The 25,348-nt window shown below is 40.0% G+C and overlaps 1 protein-coding gene across 2 annotated transcripts in view; it reads left to right on the top strand.

The window, feature by feature from the left end:
* The window catches only part of COL15A1 (collagen type XV alpha 1 chain), a 119,026-nt gene that overhangs the window by 69,697 nt on the left and 23,981 nt on the right, over window positions 1-25,348 (top strand). For both annotated transcript variants that reach the window (XM_059476710.1, XM_059476719.1), the window contains 10 exons: window positions 2,487-2,555; window positions 4,892-4,936; window positions 9,910-9,972; window positions 10,878-10,913; window positions 11,005-11,088; window positions 16,146-16,211; window positions 18,004-18,039; window positions 20,585-20,647; window positions 22,617-22,694; window positions 22,817-22,852. In XM_059476710.1, the coding sequence (XP_059332693.1) occupies window positions 2,487-2,555; window positions 4,892-4,936; window positions 9,910-9,972; window positions 10,878-10,913; window positions 11,005-11,088; window positions 16,146-16,211; window positions 18,004-18,039; window positions 20,585-20,647; window positions 22,617-22,694; window positions 22,817-22,852 (576 nt within the window). The remainder of the gene's footprint in view (window positions 1-2,486; window positions 2,556-4,891; window positions 4,937-9,909; window positions 9,973-10,877; window positions 10,914-11,004; window positions 11,089-16,145; window positions 16,212-18,003; window positions 18,040-20,584; window positions 20,648-22,616; window positions 22,695-22,816; window positions 22,853-25,348) is intronic.

Genomic DNA, 25,348 nt, shown 5'->3' on the forward strand with positions numbered 1-25,348 from the left:
TCCACCAATTCTTCCACAAGCCAATTTAATATACTAAAATTTCAGAGAAAACTTGCGCGGGTTTTGGGGTCCGGCCAGCTGCCGGGAGCCCCAGCTCTGGGCGGCTGCGTGCAGGCCGCTCCTCAGCGTGCGCCGCCGCGGCGGGATCCAGCTGCCGTCATGCCCACGCGCAGCCCCGGCTGGGCAAGACAACACGGCCGACCAGAGAGGTCTCGAAGGGCTCCGGTAAAATTCCAACAGGCTTTATTTTCGGGAAGTCCGAGTGTTATGGATATGAACGAAGCCAAACTTTCTCCAGAGAAAGAGGTTCTCGTTTATTAAAATAGCTACAAGGAACGGAGTGTCCAGGATAAGCCCAGGCACCCACACAGCAAGCCAAAAACGAAAACAGTGCGCTCACACCAAGTGCACTGGGTTCTCCCAAACAACAAGTACCCCAAAAGAAGAACAACCCCAACCCAAACGAACTCCCCACATTTATAGTCCCCCTGGAGTCCAGGATTGGTGCATTTTGGATCCTCATGATGATTGGTCCATTTCCAGGCTTCTCATTGGTCTTTACCGCCGTTCATTCTGGACCAATCGTTTCTGCAGGGCTTCGAATGATTGGTCAGATGTTTCATCCAATCTCTCTTGGACCTTGCCTTGCCTCATCAGACCCGTTTCACCAAACCCTGGACCCTTCTAGCACATTCTTATAAGCCCCCCCCTTTAACATAATACAAATAATATAACATAATTAATACAATATAATTGAACTATATCCTATTTTAACTTAACTTTTACCTATAACATGAGGGTGCCGACATGAGAGAAAAACGGGATGGAGCTCGGTTGAATGGCACCGGAGCCGGGGTGCCAAGCCCCGAGCCCGGGCGGGGACTGGGTTTAAAAAGGGGAACGGAGTAGGCGGGCTTGGGGGTGCCATTTGACCACTAAGAAGGGTTACAGGGATGGTCTTTTTGTGGGGTGACTGTGGTACGCCCATAGGGGAACGGGGAGAGGGTGGTCTCTAGGGAGAGCTCCAATGGAAAAGTGGGAAACGGAATTTTCTGGAACAAAAGTTATGTTTTTACATCTGATTGATGACTTTGTCCCAGGGAGTCCCAACTTCATAATCTTTGGCCCCTCCCCCACACAGTTGCACCCGAAAGTAGCATATTTTCTGCCCTTTTAATCATCTAAACGAAAGCGGGGTTCAACACACGATGCTGATGTTGCATGTGAAGGCTGTATGGCTGTGAGTGGGGAAATAAAACTAAGATTAAGATTTTCTCTTTCAGAAAAAAGAAACAATTAAGCCAGCACAGCTGCAACTAAAATTGCAGTTAAAACCAAGTGAACAGTTCCCTGCTGGCATGGCTCATGCAGATGTTTTGAAGAACAGTCTGACAAGTTTGGACTAGGCACAAACCAGGGGATAGGAACATGAGACGTGCTGGGCCTGAAGCAAGTAATTGTGGCGGCTGCAATTTTATTTCTTTACTGCTTTGGAACTGGTAGCTCCTGCTTCTGCCGTAATCCGTATCCATGTATCCGTAATGTCATAGAACAATGAAAGCTGGAGGGAGGCTTTCTGTGTCGTTCCCTTGAAAACTACTAAAAATCTCCATGGGAAATAATAGGTAGTTTCCTCTCAAGGACTCCCACTACACAGAGACTTATTTCTGAAGTTATCAGAGGGCAATGGAAACAGACGGTGGGCTAGAGCAGATGACCTGTAATGAAAGCCTCAGGGAACTGAGCTTGCTCAGTCAGAACACTTAACCTTAATCTCTGGAAGGTTCCAAGGCCCGAGTTTCCAATGTCCTAAAGAACTTGATTGGAATTCAGTGTTGACATTGCTTTTGACGGGAAGTTGGCCCAGGCAGCCTCTGAGAGACCCTTCAACATAATTAATTCTACAATTTGATGGTGGAATTTTTTTCTGCTCCATTTCAGAAAGCGGTATTTTAGGCAGGAGTTCAATATTTGACTGTGAGAATTGGGAAGAACCTCTATTGATAAAAAGTGATTGCTGCCTTTAAACTGCAAGTTCTCCCTGACATAAATCAGTTTTGGTAACCCTTACTAGTCATTAGTGCTTCAGTAGCTGGGTGGCAGGTAAATGCTACACAGAAAAATACTGCTTAAAAGTGTGCTTAAACACAGTACAAACTGTCTCACTTCTGCTTGATGCTCTTCTGCCTGAAGTGCTGGAGCAATGGTGTCAAGTTGGCAAGACAGTAAAGACCAGAGTTTCTGTAAGGATGACCAGCATGTTTTTATCACATTTGAGCAAAGCCTATCTCCAGAACATTATCCATTTTTCTCTGAAAAAAAAAAAATTAATGAGAAAAGATTAAAATATTTGTGTTCAGTATGTTTCCAATTTTTTACAGAACTTCAGAAAACAGAGCAGTTGGAAAAAAACTAAACAACACAACCAGAAAAAAACCCCATAAGATAAATTCTTAAATTCTGTAGCATTTTGTCTCTTCCATTAGGATATGGAAGGATCAGGTAGCATCGACCTCTTAAGTGAATCAAGAATTCCCAGACCAAGGGAACCAAAGGTGAGTGGATGTTTTAAGGGAGGGGAATATAAATTGTTGCTGAGTTGTTTGGTTTGTTTTGGGCTTTTTTCCAAACAAAAGTTTCCTCCATTCTGCTCTTTGGAGTCAGCTATATTCAAATGGAGAGAGTCACTACATTCAAATGGATTCACTTGCCCTAAAATGTCATTAAAATAACTGTGTCCTCCAAAGAGTCTGAATTTCTCTGACACCTCATTAGCTAATGTTTTTTTTTATTCTGCTCTGGTATATTTTTGATATATCAAAGGGTGAAATAAGGGTTTTATGTTATCTAGCTCTATGTTTCTCCCTTCACCGTAATAGATTCCTTTCTCTTATATGAAAGTGACTCACACATATGAAGATTAAACTGAAATGTTATCGTTTGACAAACAAATGTGCGTAATACAACATGCCACTTTAAAACTAAAAAATTTTTCCCAGTAGTGTGGAAGCAATGTCACAGAAAAAAGCAATGCTTTTTTCTCCTTAATTGTGTCTCAGGAGACTTTTTGCTAGTGTGGACCACTTCAATCATCAAGTAGGGAATATGGGAATATAATCTATTGGTATCAACCAGATCATTTGGATTTATTGTCATTCTTAACAATAGCAGGAGTTCCAGTGGTTTAGTCTGGCAACAAGAGGAGACAAAGGCACGATCCAGTAGCTACTTAATGAGTCTCTGAGGGGCAGCTGCAAGTATGATGGAGCTGAACTGTTCCTTGGAGTGCCAGATGGTTCAGCAAGGGACAGTGGTCACAATTGGCAGGTTGGGATGTTCAGGCTAAGCCTTAGGAGACGACTGTTCACTAGAAGGTTGGAGCAGTTGCCCAGAGAGGTTGCAGAAGGTCTGGTCTTGGAGTTATCAAGGCTTTGCTGGACAGAAACATGGCTGACCTGATCTGAAGCTGGTGACAGTTCTGCTTCCAGGGGGTGATTGAATTAGATGGCCTCCACAGGCCTGTACAATCCTATGCCTGTGATTCTGTGAATCATCAGACACTGACTGAACACTGAAGGCAGGAGTGACTTTGAGCAGCACTTTACTGTGTTGGTTTAAATTACTAGTAATTGTGAGTCACTGAAACTGTAGCTGATAGCTTAGAGAACTTTGCCCCCTCTTATGTCTTTTCCTAGATACTAAAAATAGTACAAAAATACAGTTACAAAAATAAGTATTGAATCTGTTCGCTGAAACAAGAAGGTATCCACAAGCAGGGCCAAAGTTCCACATTCTGACCTGCCTTAGTCACAGCCTTACTTTCACATTGGTTTTATAACAGGCATTGTTTCCAAGTCACTCAGCTATAAATATTCAAAAAATGTCTTGTTGCAGTTGAACAAAATTTTCATATTGCTGGTTAATTACTCTGCAAAGTTTGAGTCAGTACAGAAGAGAGATGAGAAAAAGGAGATAAGAAAAATAAGAATTTTGCTGAAATTATGAAAATGCTTTTACATACTTACTGGTACTGGACTATCAGCCATTTACACCTTATCACAACTCCAGAGTACCCAGTGGTGCTGAAGTGAAAACTGAGAATCTGCTTCAAAGGGGGTAGCAACTCAAAACAGCTGAGAGATAAATTACATTTATTGGCACTGTCTTCATATCTGTTGAGATTTCTATTAATCTTTTATCAGAAAATAGTAATTGGGTTTTAAAGGAGAAATATAATTTTTTTCTGACAGCTCAGTTCTCGTTTCCAGGGTTTCTATTTTTTTCTTCCACAGATCAGTGTAGTTTCATTGGTGTTTTCTCATTATTTAGTAATTCCATTTATATTTGCCTTCATGTTCCAGATAAAGACAATTCAATCACTTTGTCAAATTCCTTTCTCTTCCATTCAAATTTCTACAATGTCCAATAATGAACTGTTGTCCATTTTACCATCAAAGAGCCATAATTGTTCTTTGCAACCCATGTCACCATATAGAGACAAGAGGAACTTGAATTTCCAAATTATTTTTGAAACAAACCTTTTAGGAAACTGCTTTTAAACTTAGCAAGACTGTGCTGCCTCTAAACTGGTAGCATATCTTAATTTTAGTCAAGAATGCAAATTCAAAAAACTGTAAGCAGTTGAAAGCAATACATCACAACAAATGCTAAATTTGGACGAATTTATTTCTAATATTTTCTAAAAATATGTATTGTATGCAGTGACAGCACTGAAGTTGTATTTGTAAGAAAAGGTGCATTTTATTGCTCTCCATTAACACTACCGGTCTCCAGCATTGTTTTTGTAACAGTTGCGGTAGCGAGTTACATTTTTTTTCTGAAAAAAATTTATTTTTAAGTGCCATGTGGATTTACAAGTAAATTTTTATAGGGTTCTGCAGGAAGACCTGGACAGCGTGGACCATTAGGACCAAAGGTAAAAATATTTGAAAGATAACCTATATTGCTTTAGCATATTTTTTTCTTTTATTTTTTATTTCTACATTCCCAGAATTTGCCTGAACATAATAGCTTTCCTTTAAGATTCATATACGGATTAAGCTGGGACAAATTTTGTTCCCAATTGCACTGGATGTCTATGCAGATTGTGTATTATTAAAATTATTTCACATCCAACAAGAGCAGTGAGTAGATACTAATTGGGCTATTACATTCCATCACGTCTTTGTTAAATTTTTTTTGGACATCTGGCATTTTCTCTTTTTGCTCATTTATATATCACTCTGGTCTCAGAGAGGTTACATGTATGCTGTTGAAAGAGATATCTGCATGAGGAGGCCTTCTGATCCCAGAAGGTGATAGGAAAACATTCTGGAAGGCGCTGGGGGGAAGAAGGGAGGAGCAATGACTATTTTGCCTTGGTTTTATTTGAGCTTAGATGTGCCTGAATTTTTGCACTTTGATGCTGCTACTGGTTGTGTAAACGATGAGGCAAAAAATGGAGAGATGAAAAATCACAGAAGAGGGCAGATTTGCAGAATGGGTGTTTAGACGGGAAAAGGCTTTTCCTATTCCTATGTAAAGCTCGACTACCACTCAGGGTAACAGTACAGCATGACAACATCTTAAATGTGAAGTTAAAGAAATTTAAGGTCTTCATTGCCCTGGGAAATAACAGTAACATTGAAAGAGCAGGAAGTGGAAGATGAGAAGTGGCAGTGCCTATCCTCTCACTGTGAACTTTTCACCTGAACTTACACCCAGCACTAATCACTGACTGCCCATTGCCAGCAGTAGCTGCACACACCTAATTCATAGCACAACAGCCACCAAAGATCTGGCCAGCCCCCTCTGTCTAAACTCTGTAAAGCTCAGCTTCTAGGGCTGAAAAAAAGTCCCTCCATAGTGTACTACTCCTGCTGCTGCTGGAGCACATTTCTTATGAGTGAAAAAAACACAATTTGCACAGCACGTCTTGGTGAATGATGCTTGCAGGACTCGCAAGAATAGATGTGCTCTCACATGATGCTGCTCTGTGCACATGTGTAGGTGCCAAGTCTCCATGCTGACTGATTTTTTTTTTTTAAGAAGTTATTCTCTGCCCTTAGCTAGAAATTTTGTATCTAAGAAATTCTGCTTCACAAAGATTTCAGAAATTGAGGTAGCAAGATTCCTAGGATTTAGGAAATGGGCTGGAGTGGTATAGATAGTCATAAACCTTGGCCAAGAGACCTCACCATCACCTTGGTTTAATCCTGAGTCATTCTTCCCCAAGATACAGGAGAAACTGAAAGGAACATGCCTGACATCTTACAAAACCAGGTATACTATGGCAGAATTATTATAAAGTGGTTATAATACACTATCATTCTCATGGGGATGCATTTTACACCCACTTTTCATGATTATAAATGACTTCACTAGGCAACAGTGGCAAAATACAACAACCACCCACTTCCCAAAACCAAGATCTAATGCATCACGAGGAATTGAAGGATAGTTCTGTTTCATGTATCTTTCATCCTTCAAACGCCCCAGACAAGTACAGCTGTCAGAGAAGACTAGCTATGATCAAATTTTTTCTCTTTCCTAGCAAGTAAGCATGGATCAATCCAAATTCTGCTTTCACTTTTATTATTATGAAAAGTGGTTTTCGTTAAAAAAGAGTCTAGAGTCTTCATACACTCTTGAATATATGAACTCCCAAAAAGCAGTAAGCATAAACATAACATTTGAGGCAATGGCTGATTATCCCAGTTTATATTCTCTGTCTCCAAAGAAATAAACTGAAGTAGATGTTCTCTGTCTGTTAAAAAATTGAGGAACTGTGTCTACTCAGGGCTAAAATCCTGCAGAATCAGTCCCAAAGGTGGAACAGTGCAATGTTCATTATTTCACTCGTGGTTTGACACAGTGCCTGGGGAGGTGGAGAGAGCAGCAGTGTGAGAGGACTGTGTTAGCTGGTTTGGAGGAAGACAGTGAGTCCTTTGTTGAGGCGCAAGGTCATGGCTGCAGTGGTAGAACTGGGGAATGTTACCATGAGCTGATTTCAGATGTCAAAATGAGGCTCCAGGAAGATGGCTCGGTTGATGCTCAGCAAAAATAATGAGTCATGACCACAAACTTCAGATGTGGGTGGCAACTGAGTGATTAAAATCTCAGAATAAAATCACAAATGTATACCGAGCAACACTTTACCAAAAGTATGCCATACTTTTTCTGAGTGTTTTACTCCATTGGGTTCCTTTGTTTTTAAGGAAAGTAGCATACATGTTTAAAATCCTTGCAATTACAGCTCACTTTAATACTTGAGCCCTCCTGTGTCTCTGTTTCAGGGAGAAAGAGGCAATATAGGTCCCCCAGGTTCAAAGGTGGGGAGTTGATTTAAGCTGATCTAAAACCTCAGTTGTTTCTTTTCATCTCTTCATGCCCTTAGTGAATGCACTTAATGAACATTTCTTGCTCTGTCAGCATATTAAAGCCCAGGGTGGCTTCACAAACCCCTTTCTCTGGTGAGTTGTGAGTATCAGGAGCCTGTATAACCTAGTGCTTACGACTTCTGTCTAAAATGTGGTTAAAATTGTGTCTAAAATTGCATCTCAAAGGTGCTTGTCTTTAAAGGCGTCTTGCGAAGCCCTGCACATTTTCACCAGAAGGAAGATAAAAATCAGCAAAGCTTAGAAAATTCACTTCCATGTGCCTCTGTTCCTTCATATGGTGGTGTGTAGCTCTCACCCCACCCCAGAGCATCCCACAGGTCTGTGCTACAGTCGGAGACTCATGTCTGTCTTAATCCCTGCCTGTTCTGCTTTGAACTCCTCTTGGAGCCCTTCCCAAAACTCCTGTTTGGGACTGTGCTGCTCCTTGCTGGTCCCTGGGTGACCTGAGTGTCTTTTGCAGCCATAAGCCAGCAGAGAGCGCTGATGTGACTCATAGAAAAAATTTTAAAATGAAAATAAAATAAAATAAAATAAAATAAAATAAAATAAAATAAAATAAAATAAAATAAAATAAAATAAAATAAAATAAAATAAAATAAAATAAAATAGCCTTCTCCTGCATTTGGGACAGCCTTGAAATCAAAATTTACTCTAGGAAACAAGATAAATGCAGTTATGCTTGATAAGTGTTTACAAGAGTATTATCACAGTCTTCTAGCAGCATCTGCTTGTTTATTTTTTAAAAATACCAACAATGTAGCAGGACTCTTCTTGCCATAAATTCCATCTGCTGTGCATATTATGAGTGTTGTCATTTCACATAGATATTTGTCAGCATGATAATTAAAGCTGATGCATTGACACACAGGACAGTAGTTTAAGTCTTATTAACCAGTTTGAGACTATGGAATATTTTATTTATTATTCCTACATGTCCTTTCTTCTGAGGTCCTTGTTCTACTAATTATTATTGTTTTATGTGAGAGTGCATTTGAAATATGTGTATATTTTAAGTGGAGTGACTACAGGATTATTTTGAAAATAAGCAATTTATCCCTTTAACCCTCAAACTAAAAAAGATATTTGTTCTCTTGTACCTGAGCAATAAGCTACATTCTTAAAATATGATGGGAATTAGAAATAAGGATGTCTCTGGATACATCAGTTGCATTAAAACATCTTACCTATCCTGAATCTTTTCTTCCCATTTAAATTTCATTAGGAAAATGAATGGGAGAAAATTTTCAGCATTTTTAATGGTAGGAAGCTATCCTGCAAGTATCAACGTGCCTGAAATTACAACATTCTGTTGCAGAATAGCTGTTGTTCCAAGGTTATTTCCTCTGCCCATTTACGTTTGCTGCAGATAGATACTTATAATTTTCCATAAGCACTTGAGAAATTTATGTCCCAAGTACCATTGTTACTGCTCATGCAGATACCAAAATCCCAGTAGCTGCTTTGATGCCTAAATTCCATTACCAGTCAGACACCCTTTATCCTGTAAAATTGTTTATAAAATGAAAAACAGAGTACTTCTGAAATCATACTTTATTCCTGACCCACGTGCTTCACTGATCACTGGCAAAAACAGAAATAGCAGAAATGTCCTTTCTTAATGAAGCAGGAACATTAAATCTCTTATGGTGGTACTATCTACTGTTAAAATCCAAAAAACATTTTCTTCAAACAGAGCAAAAAGTTGGAAACAAAACAGTATTTTCCAAAAACAAAATTAAACAAAAAAAAAAAATCTCCAGCATATTAAAAAAAACCCTCAAAGCAAAAAAAAAAACCAAAAACTAAAAAAACCCCTCAAAACCACATACAAAACAAACACTCAAAAACCCCACCAGAAAAACAAGCTAACAAGAATATTTGTTCCTTTGGATGAATCATTAGGCTGCTCTGTGTCATTTCCTTTGCTCTTTCATATGATGCAGAGAAGAACAGATGCAAAAAGTGTAGCTCACTGTTTATCTGGTCTTTAAGAATTTAGAACCTTCTTTTATCCATTTTTCTCAGGGCAAACTGCACTATCCTTAGTGCTTCTGTTTTTCCCATAGAGCAGAGTAGCTGTCAGACTCCAGCAGTCATATCCAAATACAGCAGGGGGTGGGTTTGCCCCACATACTGGCTCCTGTCTACATCCAATGCCAATGTCTACATCCCTTCTCTTCTCCAGATTGACAGTCACTTAACTGAAGGGTGGAAATAACTGATCAAATGTATTTTGAGGGAAAGCAACAAAATTCATCCTTTTGCTAAGCAGGGTTGGAAGCAGTGAAAAACTATTGAAGCTGCAGAGGAAAAAAAGCCATAAGCCTGCTCTGGAGAGGGGGAAAGAGCAGGAGGAGTGGAGAGAGCAGATGAATAATGAGATAATGTGTCTCCCCCAAACCTGCCCACCAGCCCGTTCAGAGCCATATTGTGACCCTCCCCAGTGGAAGCCTCCTGCTTGTGTAAAACTGAATGTTTAGTGAGAATAACTGTGTGTTCTTTGTGGCAGGGGATGCCAGGCACAGATGGAAAACCAGGCCTTCCTGGCATTGCTGGGCATCCCGGAGAAGTGGTAAGTAGGGTTATCACCCTCTCTGATCACTGACGCACACTGGCTCCCAAACCTACCTCTTACAGGTCAGCAGGATCAGCGCTTGCTAGCAGAGTGTGAAGAGCTGGGGCTGTGTTTGTCCTACGTAACCTGGAGCAGTTACCTCAGACAAAAAACACAGAAGCAGACTGTACCTTGCCCATGCCTCCCTCATCAGTCAGAAGAGATACAGGCATCTCCAGAGGCTAGTTCTGATTTCTCAATGCTCCTTCTGCTTTTAATTACTCAGCTCTGCCTTTAATTAGAGGAAAGCCAGCAGGCTCATAGGTGATTTTAATGTATTTCTCATGCTTAAGACCCTCAAGGATTACAGTGTGCTTTGCTTGGGAAGTCCCACGACTCATCCTCTGGCACTTTCCTCTCACTTGTGCCAGACAAGCATCTGCATTTCCAGCACAGGGAGTTCTACAGAGGGGCTGATCAAGCTTAGATATAAACTGCCAGAGAGATGACAGTTTAGCTTCCCTGTCTTCTCCTGTCTGGTCTCCTGGGAAATCCTGGGCACAGCTGATGTGGTCGATGCTGGAAAAGGACAGCACAGCCAGAGATGGCTGATTTCAGTGCAGTGAAAGAAACTTTCACTGGATTAATTCCCAGCTAATGAAATGTTTTGTGCCCATTGTAACTCTAGTTGTCTGTGAACTCTGTCAAAGTTCTGGGAAATACTTTTAACCATCAAACCTTCAGAAGATCTGAGTTGAAACTAGTTGGCCCCATGTGTGTTTTGAGAGAGCTGGGAATTGATCGTTCTGTACATGAAACTCACTGCTGTGCTTTTTGTGAAGCAAGGGAGAACACATTTCATAATTTCCCCTTTTAGATCACTTATGCTCTTTTTTTTTTTTTTTTTTTTTTGTCACCTGAAGGGTCCAAAAGGAGAGAAAGGTGACCCAGGACCTCGGGTGAGATTATGTGGATTTCACTCTTCGAGAAACCTATATGAAATGTAGTGCTTAGTGTATGGGTTTTCCACATGTAATGCTTTTGAAATAGGGTGAACCAGGACAGGATGGGAACAGTATTGTGGGACCACCTGGACCACCAGGACCACCGGGACCAGTCATAGCAATACCTGAGGTAAGTGTGCATGTCGAGCATTGAGGTCGGTAACTCCCCTTACAGAGAAGAGGGCACAAGTAGTTAACACACTGGCAATTCTGCTGCTCACATTCAGGTCATAAGTCTATTCCTCAAAACAAAAGAACCTCAATATGTCTCTGTATCAAATTATTTAGTTTTGAAAATGTTAGATTGGAAGAAAGTGGGTAAAGAGCTTAACTGCAAGAGTTGTGAGATCATATTGAGCATCTCGCACAAACTCTTTAGGCGATTTCTATAGAAGTTGTGAACATGAAATAGAAACCAACAGAGAAATACAAAACTGGGAATATTTAACACAGCATAGCACCTGAGGCGCAACAGTATGTAGGGGAGAGTAATTTCCTGATAGTTGTCCGCTATACAAACCAGAGCACTGACTCTGGAAGAAACAAAGAGTAAAAAAATAGAATCCCATAAAAAATCTCCAGTGTGCTTTAGATGCAGGTATATTTTCAGTTAGTTTTGCTGTGTGTACATCAGCCTTTGCAAAAATAGTACTATATGCAGTAATGAAGGCTGGAGGTTAGGATGAATCCCACTCGGAGCTAACAGCAAAATTCTTAGTAGTTGGCCTGGTGTAATAACATTAAGATCTGGAGGAACTGTGAGTGACTGCAGGAAACTTCACCTCTGAGAGGTGGAGGTGCCTAAAACAGCCAGACGTGTCCACAGGAATACATATAAGGGCAGTAAGAAGTGTTTTGTAATTGCAAGAGAAAATGCCCAGCTGAGAAATCTGTGTTGAGGGCTTGGCACCATCATTATCATAAAGCTGAGCTACACATAACCTTTTTTGAGTGAAACAACTGGGCTTCCAGTTAAGCTTCTGCTACCAATAGCAAATATAGCATTAATTTTCATCCCATAGGCCACATCAGCCATCTCACCCGTCCTACCTGAAGTGTTTTTTCTTTACTGACTTTACTGGGAATCCATGCAGAATACTAGGATCTTGGATCCTGAATCTTGGATGAGCAGAATTATAGACTTAGAATTATAGAAATGTTGGTTGTGGCCGAAGTCCTGCTCGTAGTGGGACTGTCAGCAGCTCTACACTTTATCTCAATTCTGTTGGAGTTCCTGGGCAACTGCTCAATAGCTGTGATAGAAATGCTGATGTAAAATTCATGTTCTTTCTCACAGCCCTGCCACGATGCCACCGTGGGACCTTAATTCTTATCAGTGACTAAACAGCTCTGTTTGCAGAAAAAATGAACCTCAATGTGTTGCTCCATAGTTCATTAACACTTGAAAAACCACTAGGACAGCCTCAGAGGTGGAACAGTACATATAAAGAACATAAAAAGATTATTGAAGCTGACATAAACTAATGACGCTTGCTGGAGGCTGCATGGCTCCCTATGTACACTAGTCCCAGTCCATGCACCTCTCAAACATGTAGCTATGTCTGAAGAAACCTAAAGTGCATCCTCTGAATCCTCCTGATCCCCTGTATGAACTACTTTTACCATGTATTACAGAAATGTATAGAGCCTGGTAGAATCTGTATAGCTTTAGGTGTATTACAAGTCCATACAGAGTCCCATTTCCTTCTCTAAGTACTTTCGGGTTTTAGAAGTAAGCTCCTTTAAGAAATTGAGAGCATTTATGGCTTTATATACATTTGTAATATAGATGTTCTGGGGAGGTACATCAACAGCTGTCAAATCCTCTGTATTGTTAATCAGAAGATTTCTCTGAGAACTTGGTGTACTGTATTTTGATACAGTTAATGAAACGTGTGGGGAAGTATACGTCACTATGTATGACATTGAATTCTTCCTGTCTCACAAATGTTTGTGTAAGAACAGGACATTTGTTTGCAGTAAGTTTGCTGAGATAGACATTAAATTATCCAAGTGTGTTTTGTTGACTCAGTCTCTCATCTTTCATAGTAAGCTTTCAATATGGAAAAGAGCTATTGTAAGCAGACCTATCAATTGCAGTTGGAATTGCGGAACTAAAATAAATAACACTGCCAGCTGTTGTAATATAGATATTGGCTTGATGTAGATAGAGCAGCAGAGATCAGTGATCGGGGTAAACCACAGGGCACTTAGATTACTCTCCAGGTCAGGGTCATTCATTTAACCATCGTGTAGCCAAGAACCATACTTCTTGGGCTACAGAAGTCCAATGGACTTATCCATCAAAGTTGGAAGGAAGTTTTCTTAAGGGCTATGTGGCTACAACTAAACCAATTTTATGTAGCTTGACAAAAAAGTAAGCAAATCAATAGTTAGTTCAGTTTCAGCACTGTTGAAATATTTAGAGCTGACCTGGACAGCTGTGGCTCAGGGCCAGGCCTCACCAGTGAGCATCTGGCTGATAGCACATTGATGGAGCTGCACTGAAAAGTCGACCTTGGTTTCTTTCTCATTTCACCTGGCCCCCTATGTGAATGGAGGGGATATGGTTCCTTCAAGAACCACTTCTCATACCATGAAAATAAGTGTTAGGGGAAAACTGAGGTCTGCAGTGGAACCCATCCATATCCAGGCTTCTGCAGTTGCCACCAGCAATGTGGGTCTCAGAAGCTTCCTGTCCTTACTGCCTCTTCTGTTGCCTCCTGTGATTGATCAGGAAGTCTGCTCTGACTCATCATGTTTTAAAAAAAAGTGTTCCTCTGTTTGCTGCTGCTTGATATTCCAAAACACTAAAATCAATATTTCTCATTCTATATTGACTCTTTCCCTCTTTCAGAGCATAGTTGCTGATACTCAGTGCATTTTCATGAGTGGAATCATGATAACCAGAAAACCATAATATTTGTTGCTATGATTTTATCACACAAATTTAGTTTGGTATAGTACAGAAGTAATTTTGAATAGAGAAATGTTATTGGATTTAAATTTCAAACCTTTATTTTTATTGGATTTAAATTTCAAACCTTTTATTTTTAAACCTTTATTTTTGGCTGGCACTATTTACCCATAGTTTAGGTAGAAGAAACAAAAGTCACAAAGAAAGGTTAATGCTGAAGGTGTAAAGCAGATGTCAAAAGATTTTGTTCAGCCTGTCTTTCTATAATTCTGGTAAGGCCAGAATTTCTATAATTCTGACAAGGAATTTCTATATTATAGAATTTCTATAATTCTGACAAGGCCTTTTGGATGCAAAGCTGAAGCTTTACTTATAAACGAACCCAGACAATCATCCTAAAATATAACAATGAAGAAAATATGGGAAGCAATGTTGTCCTTAGTATTATAGTTAGCACTTTCTGAACTAATTCAATGTGTTGAAGAGTTATATTACTGGATTGTTGTTATTAAAGCTGTTTGCACATCCAAACTCAAAGCTGAATAATTATATACCTGGAGGAGGTTGTGAAGAGTGCAATCTTTTCCTCTAATCATCACTCTTCTACCTTTTGTTTTCAAATGTTCTTCAGCATTATGTACAGTTTTCTGACTTCCAATCACAATTTCCATTTGCAGATTAACTGTATGTGTAAAATATACAATGTGCCTGGTCCCAAACTCAACAAAGCCTTTGGGATTTTTTTCACTGACTTCAATATAGTTTGGATTGAGCCCACAAACAATGAATAATGAGTGATTCCACAATGAAAAGACCATGTAAACCCAGGGCTCCTGGACTTCTGCCACCAGATAAAGCAGAACAATTGCAGCAGCAGGACTCTTTTATTACTGTCATTAAAGTAGCAGTCCGTGTCCTGTTCCTTTTCTGGGCCATGTAAAACTGGAAATAGAGTGGGACCACGGGCATCATACTATCCCTGAAGAGTGCAGCAGAGTTCATGCAGTCTGGGAGAGGGAGTGCTGCCTGTAGGATCTAAACTCTATTTTTACTCGATTTTTGTAGAACATGAGGGCAGGGAGTAGAAAGAAGCACCCAGTAGAAGCAGCAAGCTTTAGCTGTATGAATTATTCAACATGACCTCAAAGTACAGAAAGCTGCCCATACACTTCCATGCTCAGATGACGATAGGATAGGATAGGATAGGATAGGATAGGATAGGATAGGACAGGACAGGACAGGATAGGATAGGATAGGATGGGATGTGTGATCTAGATTCGAAAAATAGTATTCAGAGACTCATAAGTGTATTGGAAGTGATCTCTGGAGGGCATATGGTCAAACCTCCTATTCAAAGCAATGGAGTTTCAAACTCAATTCCTGGATAATGTATTCATAACAAATGTTGGAAAATATTGTGGTCTGGTCATGTTGATCTACACATGGTTGCAGGCTGTAAAAGAGGCATTCAAATCTCACCAAACCTCAGTGACAACGTGTTTATTCATGGGCTAAGTAAATCCCTGCCACCTGAAGGCATGCCCTGTCCTGGCATTGAGGAGTCCTGGACCAGAGCTCCAAAGTTCCTGTCCACCTTCATTATTAGGATTCTGTAATTGAATTGTACAGAAATGCCTGGGCTAATGGGGAGCTCACCATAGGAGCTCCATAGGATAGGAAGTAGTGCAATTGCACTGTGCTGTTCAGGCATCCTGAGACTCGGTGCTGGGTGGTGCAGGAGCTGGTCGCCATCACAGTTTGGGGTTCCAGGCTAGTTTCAGACACAGCAGTGTGATCAGTGCTGACTTAGGAATCACAGCATGGTGCTGCATGGTGAGATGCAGACATGTCCAGAATATAATTAAAACTTCAACTCTGCAGCAGAGGATGAATATGCTCAGACTGATTCCCCATCTTAGAATGCTAGTGACACACTGAAGCATAAAACCTCCATTTGATCCTTATCTTACTGAGGAGAAATGTCTTCAGGCTGCAAAATTTGGTGTCATAGCTTTCAAATTAAAAACATGACTCAGTTAATTAAATTTCTAAAAGCATTCTGAGATCTTTACAGAATAAACATAAAAGAAATTCTAGGTTTTTTTTATTCCAGATGTATAAAGAAAATTAGAAGTAGAGAGCCTTTTCTGTCACCTTATTTATCTTTGGGGGTTTTTCACAGTTATAAAGAGATAATTTACCTTTCTAAAAATGTGTGTGAGCCTTAGATAAACCATTTGAAATAACCTGTTTCTTAACCCCTTTTTCAGTTACTTCTCAATGAGACTGATGGAATTTCTAATTTTACTGAAATTAAAGGACTGCTTGGGCCTCCAGTGAGTATATGCTGCTTTATTAAATCTTCAGATTTGCTCTATCTTCAACATCTTCTTTTGAGTATCAGCTTGAGATGAATTTCCTGTACTTTAGGATTGTGTTTCTGCTAACTTTAGCACCAAACTCTATGGAAGTACTTTCAGGCAAAACTCAGTTCTGTGTGAACAAACTACTTTTACACATTTGTATAAAATAAATTGGCTTATCTCTGATTCTGAACTATATGCTCAGAATTATAGAAATGTAGAACTGTTGCAAAAATAGAGTCCAAGATTGACATTTCTTCCAACTTTTTTTCCTTCTTGTTTTTCAAGTTACAAAGTATTGGGATAAAAAGTATTTTGCTCAGTTCTGCTTGAGACTTCAACTAGAAATGCTAGGCTCCTGTCTATTAGTTTAGTCTCACAAAAGTTATAGCTGTGAATGAAAAACTAGGTATTTCATAAGACAACAAAAGATGTGAAATTGAGGTTCTCTTCTAGCTGCAAAATAGTTCAGTCAAATACTTGAAATGCTGAATGCTTCTTGGTAATGATTTGAAGTTCCTAGGACTGGATCCAAAGAGAAATATACCTTTTCCCGTCATGGAGTCTATTCAAACTTTCCCAAAAGTGTTGCAATTTGCAAAATTTAACCACCACAAATTAAGCACCTTACTTTACAGCTACTTTAATTTGTGAATTCTAGTTTGTGTATTTAATTTTGTCTGTTTTCTTGTTGGTCAGCACAGTGATCTCCTCCACATTAAATCCCTGATGAAACAAAGAAAGTCAGAATGTTCATGGCCAATAGCAGAATTTCACTCTACATAAAGTTTGCAAAAACTTTGTATCTTATTATTACAGCTGCCCCAAACAAATATTTACTGAATGTGTCATTGAACTGGGAAGAAGGGCATTAGCTCCAGCAGCAGCTTGTAACCTTTTTCTGCTAGCCTAGCATGGATCTTTCCCACTTGTTAAACCATAGGACAACTTCATGTTATTGTGGCTGCATCCAGCCATGCTTATGAGTAAAACAGTTTTCATGGAGGGGTATTTTCATGTATTTCCCAAAGACCTGGTTCTCCTAATCCCTGAACATAATAGGATGCCAGGACAGTATGGGTCCCCTTGTGTGAGCTCTGCCATAGTACTTGCTACAGGTAATTCAAACCTTTGTTTTGTGATAGATGTTAGAGTCACATTCCCACAAAAAAAGAAGCAGGCTCTGTAGCTTGAAGAGCAGTTGCACTGAGAAAGATTTGAACCTCAGTCTCAAAGCTCTAACCCTTGTCAGGTGCAGTCTCATAGTGGATGGGGAAATAAACATTCTGCTGATCTGAACCAGAATTAAAGTGTCTCTCTGCAGTTGCCAAAGCAGGGTAATCTTAAATGTGCCCAATACAAATCCCCATCTGTGATTCTATTCACAGCCTATTACACTGTTTTCTATCCAAAGACATCCATGACCAAAATGGGAAAGGTGAGTGGCTGCTGTGGTCTCTGTGCCAGCATCTGGAAAAGATTCAGAGAAGGCTGAATAATGGCTGCATGCCTTTCATATGTAGAAAATGTCTTCCTTTTTCAGTCTTTTCTGGATCTCTGCCTCACCAGTTTTTGAGAGTAAATGCTAAATTAGAAGCATAGGGTGTTGTGGAGGTTCACACCTTTACTGTCAATGGAATGAAGTTCTTAATTCAGTAGCAGATGAGTTGATATTCGCAAATCACACAATACATGAAAAATGCATATTCTGTTTTGCAAGTCTGTAATATGTGTTTGTAAGGATGTGGGTTTTTTAATTTTGCAGGGGCCAGATGGCAAGCCAGGTCTACCAGGATTTTCTGTAAGTATTAATTGCCTAGGATTTAAATGTATTTCCTAGGATTTTTAAGTATTTTTCAATACAGTTTAATATTTTTTAAATGTATCTTGTACACAATTTGCATGAAGTCTAATAAATTATCATAGAGGGTGCTGCAGGCCTTAGGAAGTTACCAACTGAGCTAGAAATTTATTCTGTCGGAAATGAAGTATATTCTGCTAGGCTCATCTCAGTTCTGTAGTTTAAATATGGGTGTAATTAATGGAAAATTACTACCTAAGGAAAGGCCTATGCTGTATAAGAGAAACAGATGGAACAAATGGAATTGTAAATGTTGTCTGCATGTATAAGTATGTAACTGTGCTATTCCTCAGGCTTTTTTGTCACCACTACAGAATACAGGAAAGCCCTATAAGATGTTGCCTTTTTATTTTATCCTTTAGGAAATATTTATGATTTTTCAAAATAACATACCAGGGCTATCATATAATCATTTCACAACCATAGTATCAAAAGGTGCCTTTTGCTGTGCTACCTACCTATTGTGCTCAGACTGCCATGCAAACACGTTTAAGCATCTTCATCGATGACTTAGACATGGGACTTGGAGGGATACCAACTTTGCAGAGAGTACAAAATTGGGGAGTGCTGTTAACTCCCTCCAAGGCAGAAAGAGCCTGCAGAGATAGCTACATAAATCAGAGGGCTGAAGGATCACCAGCTGTATGATGTTCGACAAGGGAAAGGAGCACATTCTGCACGTGGGATGGTCACCCTGGTTGTGCATGTAGACCAGGGAATGAGATGCTGGAGAGCAATGCCAGGGAAAAAGACCTGGAGGTCCTGGTTGGTCTCAGGGTGAATCTGAGTCAGCAGTGCCTTGGCAGCCAGGAGGGCCAACTGTGTCCTGGGGGGCATCAGGCACAGCATCACCAGCCAGGCAAGGGAGGGGATTGTCCTGCTCTGCTCTGCGTTTGGGCTACCTTACCTCAAGTGCTGGGGACAGTTTTGAGTGCCACAATATAAGAAAGACATAAACTGTTAGAGACTGTCCAAAGGAGGCCTCTGAAGATGGAAAGGGCCTTGAAGGGAAGCTGTGTGAGGAGCAGCTGACGTCATTTGGTCTGTCCAGCCTGGAGAAGAGGAGATGGAGGGGAGACCTCATTGCAGTCAACAACTTCCTTGTGAGGGGAAGAGGAGAGGCAGACAGTGCTCCCTTCTCTGTGGTCACCAGTGACAGGACCTGAGGGAATGGCCTGAAGTTGTGTATGGGGAGGTTTAGGTTGGGTATTAGCAAAAGGTTCTTCACCACAGATTTGTTGGGCACTGGAACAGGCTCCACAGGGAAATGGTCACAGCACCAATCCTGACAGAGTTCAATGAGGGTTTAGACAATGCTCTCAGGCACATGGAGTGACTCTTGGGGTCAATGGGCAGAGCCAAGAGCTGGACTTTGATGATCCTTGTAGGTCTCTTCCAACCCAGAATACTCTGTGATTCTGTGATTATTTAGCTTATGACTTCAGAAGGTATTGTTCTAATTATTGTGTTCATATTCTGTGTGATGGGATGGAATTACTTTCCCTTGTTATGATAGTTTGACAGTTCAGAGCATGCATATGGTCTCAGGATCCTTTGTCTATTGCCTGAGAACAATTAAGCAAAAAAATGGGAAAGCTGACAAAAGGTGTTAACAAAATGCTGGCAAATTGCCCAAAATTCCACAGAAGGTTGCTTGCTGAGTCCTGAATGTCATGAGCTGCAAAGAAAGGGGGGAAAATCTCCTCAGACATACATTTCATTTGAAAAAAGCCGATAATATTCAGAAGATGGTATAATGAATTCTTGGTCTCTGTCCCTTATAGAATTTCTACAGACATGAAAATACCAGTCTTGGTCTCACCTCATGTCTTTTATTTATCTTTTGACAAATGCTGAAATTATGTAGACTTGAGTTTAGACCTTAGTGGGCAAAAAGAATGTTTCTGAGTGCTCTTGGAAGATTATAAAGTACAATTTGATCTGATGGGAATGCTTTCCCCACAAAGCCGATAAAGAAATAATTTGTTTTCAAATAGATAAACTCTATTTCATATACTCTTTTTTTTTCTTTTTTTCTTTTTTTCTTTTTTTCTTTTTTTCTTTTTTTCTTTTTTTTTTTAACATACTGTTAAAAATACACCTTCAGAAATTCTGTTGAAAATCAATCTGGCTGAATGATCATGGAGAGAGGATTGAGTACAGAACAAATAGAGAATTTTAAGTTAAATTTCCACTCTTAATAATGTTTGCATATTTCCCTTTCTGAATGTATGTGTCATCTACACTGTGATAAACATCAGGTATTTTTCATTTTGGTCTTTCTAAAAGACTTTCCTTATGTGATATCTGGTTTAGGGAATAACTTTATTCAGAGAGCAATTGAGTCTTGTAAGAATTCTTAGATTGCAACCAGAGTGATTTAAGTTCAAGTTTGCCAGTAATTTCAAATTACATTTAGTAAAATAACCTAGTTCCATATTGTTCACAAATATCACTGTGAATTTATGTACTTGTTTTTGCCTAGGGCCCTCGGGGTCCAAAGGGTGATACTGGTTTGCCTGGATCACAAGGACCTAAAGGACAACAGGTATGAAAAAATGCATAGGGGAACGTATAGACTGAGAAATGTGTTAGATGACAAGTACTTAGTGACATTAGAAGTTTAACGATTCTAATTTTTGTGGGAATTGGGATTTTAATTAAAATGTGAAAAATGTACTAGGGGGAATGTGAAAATGCTAAATGACATCCCCTGATATAATCCTACCAAGAGCTAATCTTCCTGCACCAGTGTTGAAATTCATCAGTGCAGTATGCACTTATCAGGTTTACTCTCTTTAAACATTAAACATGAAGTGACCTCTTCTTGCCAGCTGATTGTTGTACTAACACCCTGGGATCCTATCCAAAAGCCCAAATAAAAAAAAAAGATCGATCTTTTTCTCCTCCTATGCCGGAGAGGGCTTTGCCTACAGAATGAAGACTGCAATTTTCAATTCCCAAAGTTTAAGACTTTAAGACTTGAGGCGCTCTCTTCTTAGGATTCTTTCTCCTGTTTCTTCACAAAAAGTGTGTATTTTATAGCTCTGCAGAGAGGGTACTAAAGACTGACTCTGTTCTTCTGTAAATACTGCAGCTGTTCCTTTTTTTTCCCCTTCTTATCAACCTTCAGGAAGCAGGGGAGAGGAACATCTAATATATTGGGGATACCAAGAAAGAAAAAAAAAAGACTTTCTGCTTAGCTGAGCTCACTTCCTCACAAGTAATAGGAAGACTTGGAAATGGTTAATTATAGTTTAAATGAGGTAGCAGATGAACAGCATTGTCATTGCTCAGAAGGAAAGCTCTCAGGCCATGTATACCAGTCCCTGCTTATCATAAGGTTTCCCGTTCTTATACAAAATGCATTAAATGATCAAGCTCAACCTTAGAACTCATTGGGTGATTTTTGGTTTAGATTGTGGAGGTTTTTACTTTTGTTTTTTTGCTTGGTGCTCTTTGTTTGCTTCTGGTGTCCACACTGGCAAGAACTCAAAGCTTTGAAAGCATTTAATTTTGGATGCACCAAAAACATAGTGATGTATCTGATGGTGTTTCTGAGCTGTGAATACCAGGCTACGCTCAAGAGTGATGGAGTTTGGGAATTCCAGTGAAGATGTACAGACACCTTTACTTAACGATCATGAAATTCAACCTCAGGTCCATAGATAAAGTCGGTGAAGCCAACCAAGTCTTAGGGAGACTCCAAAGTATCCAAAGTATCTTCAGGGAGACTTCAAAGACTCACAACAGTTTAAGAACCTGTGAGAAGAACTGAGTTACAGAACCTAGAGTTCAATGAAAGGTCTATAACCTGGACTGGCATTTTAATCAGCAGTGCAATTGCTAGCTTCAAGCTAGATTTCTTCCATGACATCTTGGGAAAGATGTTGTAGCAAGCTGCCTGAGGTAGGAAGTGGAAAGTTACAGCTGAATGATCCAGCCTGGGAACCATGCGCTTAGCACTGAGAAGTGATTATTCGTGGTGGTGGAACAGGACTTCAGAGGGTCACAGTGTGAGTGCTGGGACTTGACCTTCAGTAAAGTTAATGAGGTTGCATCATGCAAGGTATGTAGAGAGAATGATTCATGCTTTCCTGATAGTAAAATCTGAACATTTACTGGTCTATCAAGACAGGACATTTCCAGCAGGGTTTACTGACCATTAAGCTGATGGTACACAAGAAGACACCAATAACCTGTCTACCTTTGCAGAGACCTTTTGTGAACACAGCATGTTTCACATACTTACTCTATGGAGAGCAAATTAAGTCTTTTTAGAAAAATAAGAACTTATTCTTCTCAGGGAGATATTTTTAGTGTACTTTATTATGTTTTTAGAAAGATCATCTCTTTTCTTCCCCAGAATCAAGATTCACCCTACTCATACTGATATCACTTTATGTTTGATATCACAGCATGACTAATCTGTCATACTTTAAACAAAAGTAATGCTGCCTTGACTTCCGATTCACTGGGAACTGCTTTGTAAACAGTAATTACTCTGATAATTGCAGGGTGAAAATGGAGAACCAGGAGCTATCATTTCTGCTGATGGATCTTTAACTGAATTATTAGGAAGAAAAGGGGAGAAGGTGAGCTAATACTGTGTTGTGCTCCTCCACAATTATTTGATGGCCATGTTACCAGCCACCTCTGCTAGACATTGCAGGAATTCTCCTTGTCATTGGTCTCTCTCTGTGTTGGTCCTCAACAGGGTGAAGCTGGAGTGATGGGACCAGTGGGACCAATGGTAAGATGATTTCAAAGATGAATAGTTTTTTATTTTTTAGTTTTGCTTTGGCCTTACAAATATTAGTAAATGTAAAGGTAGCATGGTTAGCTTTTCTTTCCTTCTGAGTAGGGAGTAATTGTGCTTCAGGGCCATCAGTGTCCTTCAGAAAAGAATGTGCTTGTTACATATGTGGTGCTGTAACTACTGATTTGATGCAGAGCTTAAATTCTGGTAGAACAAATATATCTGTTACTGTCTAAGATAACTGTGAAATATCATCAGAGCTAGAAACTTAAATGATTTTTGGCTCTGAGTGAACTGGGTTTGTTTAGCTCTGAAGATAAAAGACTAAGAGGAGCTCTAATTGCTCCCTGCTGTGGCCTGAAAGGGAATCATTAAAAAAAAAGTCAGGTCCTTCTCAGATGTGCACAGGAAAATGACAAGTAACAATGTTGTGACATGTGTAGATATAAAGGCAAAAATTCATGTTAAAAGTGATTAAACACAGAAATAAGTGCCCAGAGAGATGATGGATTCTGAAACAAAGTGTTGAGTGGCATGACCTAACCTACAAGCCTAACATACAAGTTTGTCTTGTAAGCAAGGGGTTGTGCAAGAGGATCCCTCTCTTTCCACCTAAATTATTCTCTGTTTATATGATTTACATTAAAACAACTAATTGCATTGGCTCAATTTCTGTCAATGCCAATAAATTGCAACTGTGTTGGATTCTGAGAAAGCTGTACACCAGGCAGCAGAGTAGGACCATGTACCAAAATCAGGATTTAGAGGCCTTCTTTGAGGTATTTGGTCTGCTACTTTTGACTGGACATGGAAGGTCATAAGAAAGCACAACGAATTAGTTATAAAATAAGAACAGTTGCCCAGACTCACCAGTGTTAGGGCGCCAATTTCTTCTAGTCTAGTATTCAAAAAATCAAGGATGTCAAGGATGTTTCTTTGCTTCTGCTTTTCACGTAGCCTGGTCACTCTTGTGCCTTAGTGAATGTTAGTGGGGTGTTGACATTTCTGCACATCGAGGTACATAGGAGATTTTTACATCAGTTTCTGTAGCCTTCCAAAGGGGATAACTGGGTCTGCTTTTAATTACTGTGTATCAGAATGCCCTGAGGAGGCTATCCTAACTTACCAGAAAGGATGCTCCTTTCCTTCTCTTTGTATGACTACCTTTGATGATCTACCCTTTTGACTTGACACAGAATAACTTTGAATGAAAGTGGACTTCAGAGATGATCTTGAGCACATCACTGCCTGGAGCAGGTCTCTTAAAATCAGGAACTTGTCAAGTGAAGTTTTCAACAACTCTTAGGATAGAAATTCCACAACCTTTCTGGGCAGCACATTCCAAACATTTGACAAACTCTGAAGTAAAAAAAATTGTCCTTATATTTATTTGAAATTCCTCATGTTCTGGCTTGTGTTCACTGCTACTTGCTGTGCAGCCTGCATCCAGCGGACATGTCCTTTTCCTCTCAGCCCCAAACTTTGTGTTTTACATCTCATTTTATACTGCCTTCATACACTTCAGCAAGCAGACAAGGAAGTTCTTGCCAGCACTGGTGGGAATGGTTACACTTCAGGAAAGTTTGGCACAGGGAGCTTGTCTCAAAGCTTTGCTCAGCCAGTTCTCTTCTGAGCGCAGTACTCAGATTTGATCATCACTGCTAATGGGGTGGTACAATTTGGTGTTGTCCCATAGAAAAAAATCCATCTGTAGTTAGTGTGAGGCCTGTGCAGCAAAAGTATACAGACTTCAAGTGCTGTGTCAGAGATGCTGCCAGATAACTTCTTGAAGGTTTTAGTGCAATGGTTCTGTTCCAGTTTGCTCCAAAGGAGTCTCTGGCCCAGGAACAACTTTGAGGCAGTGAGGGACTCTGATTGTTCCTCTCTGCTTTTAGACCCATACACAGATTTCCAGAATTTAAAATCAAATCCCAAGTCGTTGCTCTGCTCCTCTTTGAGACTTCAGGTGGACAGAAGGTAGGATCACAGGAGTTTGGAGCACAAGGAGCTACAGAGAAGTAGTAGTTTCGCAGATGAGAACTAGGGATAGTCAAGAGGTCAGTACAATTGTTAGCAAAAGCAGAAGCAACAGACTGAATCCAAGCTCCTGCCACCAGGGAAATGAGGATCTTTTACATGCTGTTCCCTGTGGGTGAAGGAAATGGCTGCATATCACTGAAGGAGAGCACTTAGTGAGAACCTCAGTGTCCAGATCTACTGTGCTGGTGTAAAAGAAACATTTGTGGTAAGCAAAACTCCTTTGGCTTCCACGCTTCCTTCTTTCACTTCTAGCTGTGACTGCTGGCTTCTCTCAGGGAGTTGCAAACACCTGACGGACTGGGCTAGCACTTAAAGAGAATAATAAAGGTGGCCCCAGCTGAGTCAACTCTCGCATTGGTAATGTTTGAAATCCCAGTTAAAGCATGGGATCAGACACTGCTCTCTATTTAAACTGAAAAAGTCTGTTTCTAGTTGTTCTCACTGCTGATT

The sequence above is a fragment of the Ammospiza nelsoni genome, chromosome 1 (assembly GCF_027579445.1).
Source record: "Ammospiza nelsoni isolate bAmmNel1 chromosome 1, bAmmNel1.pri, whole genome shotgun sequence".
Taxonomy (NCBI): Eukaryota; Metazoa; Chordata; class Aves; order Passeriformes; family Passerellidae; genus Ammospiza; species Ammospiza nelsoni.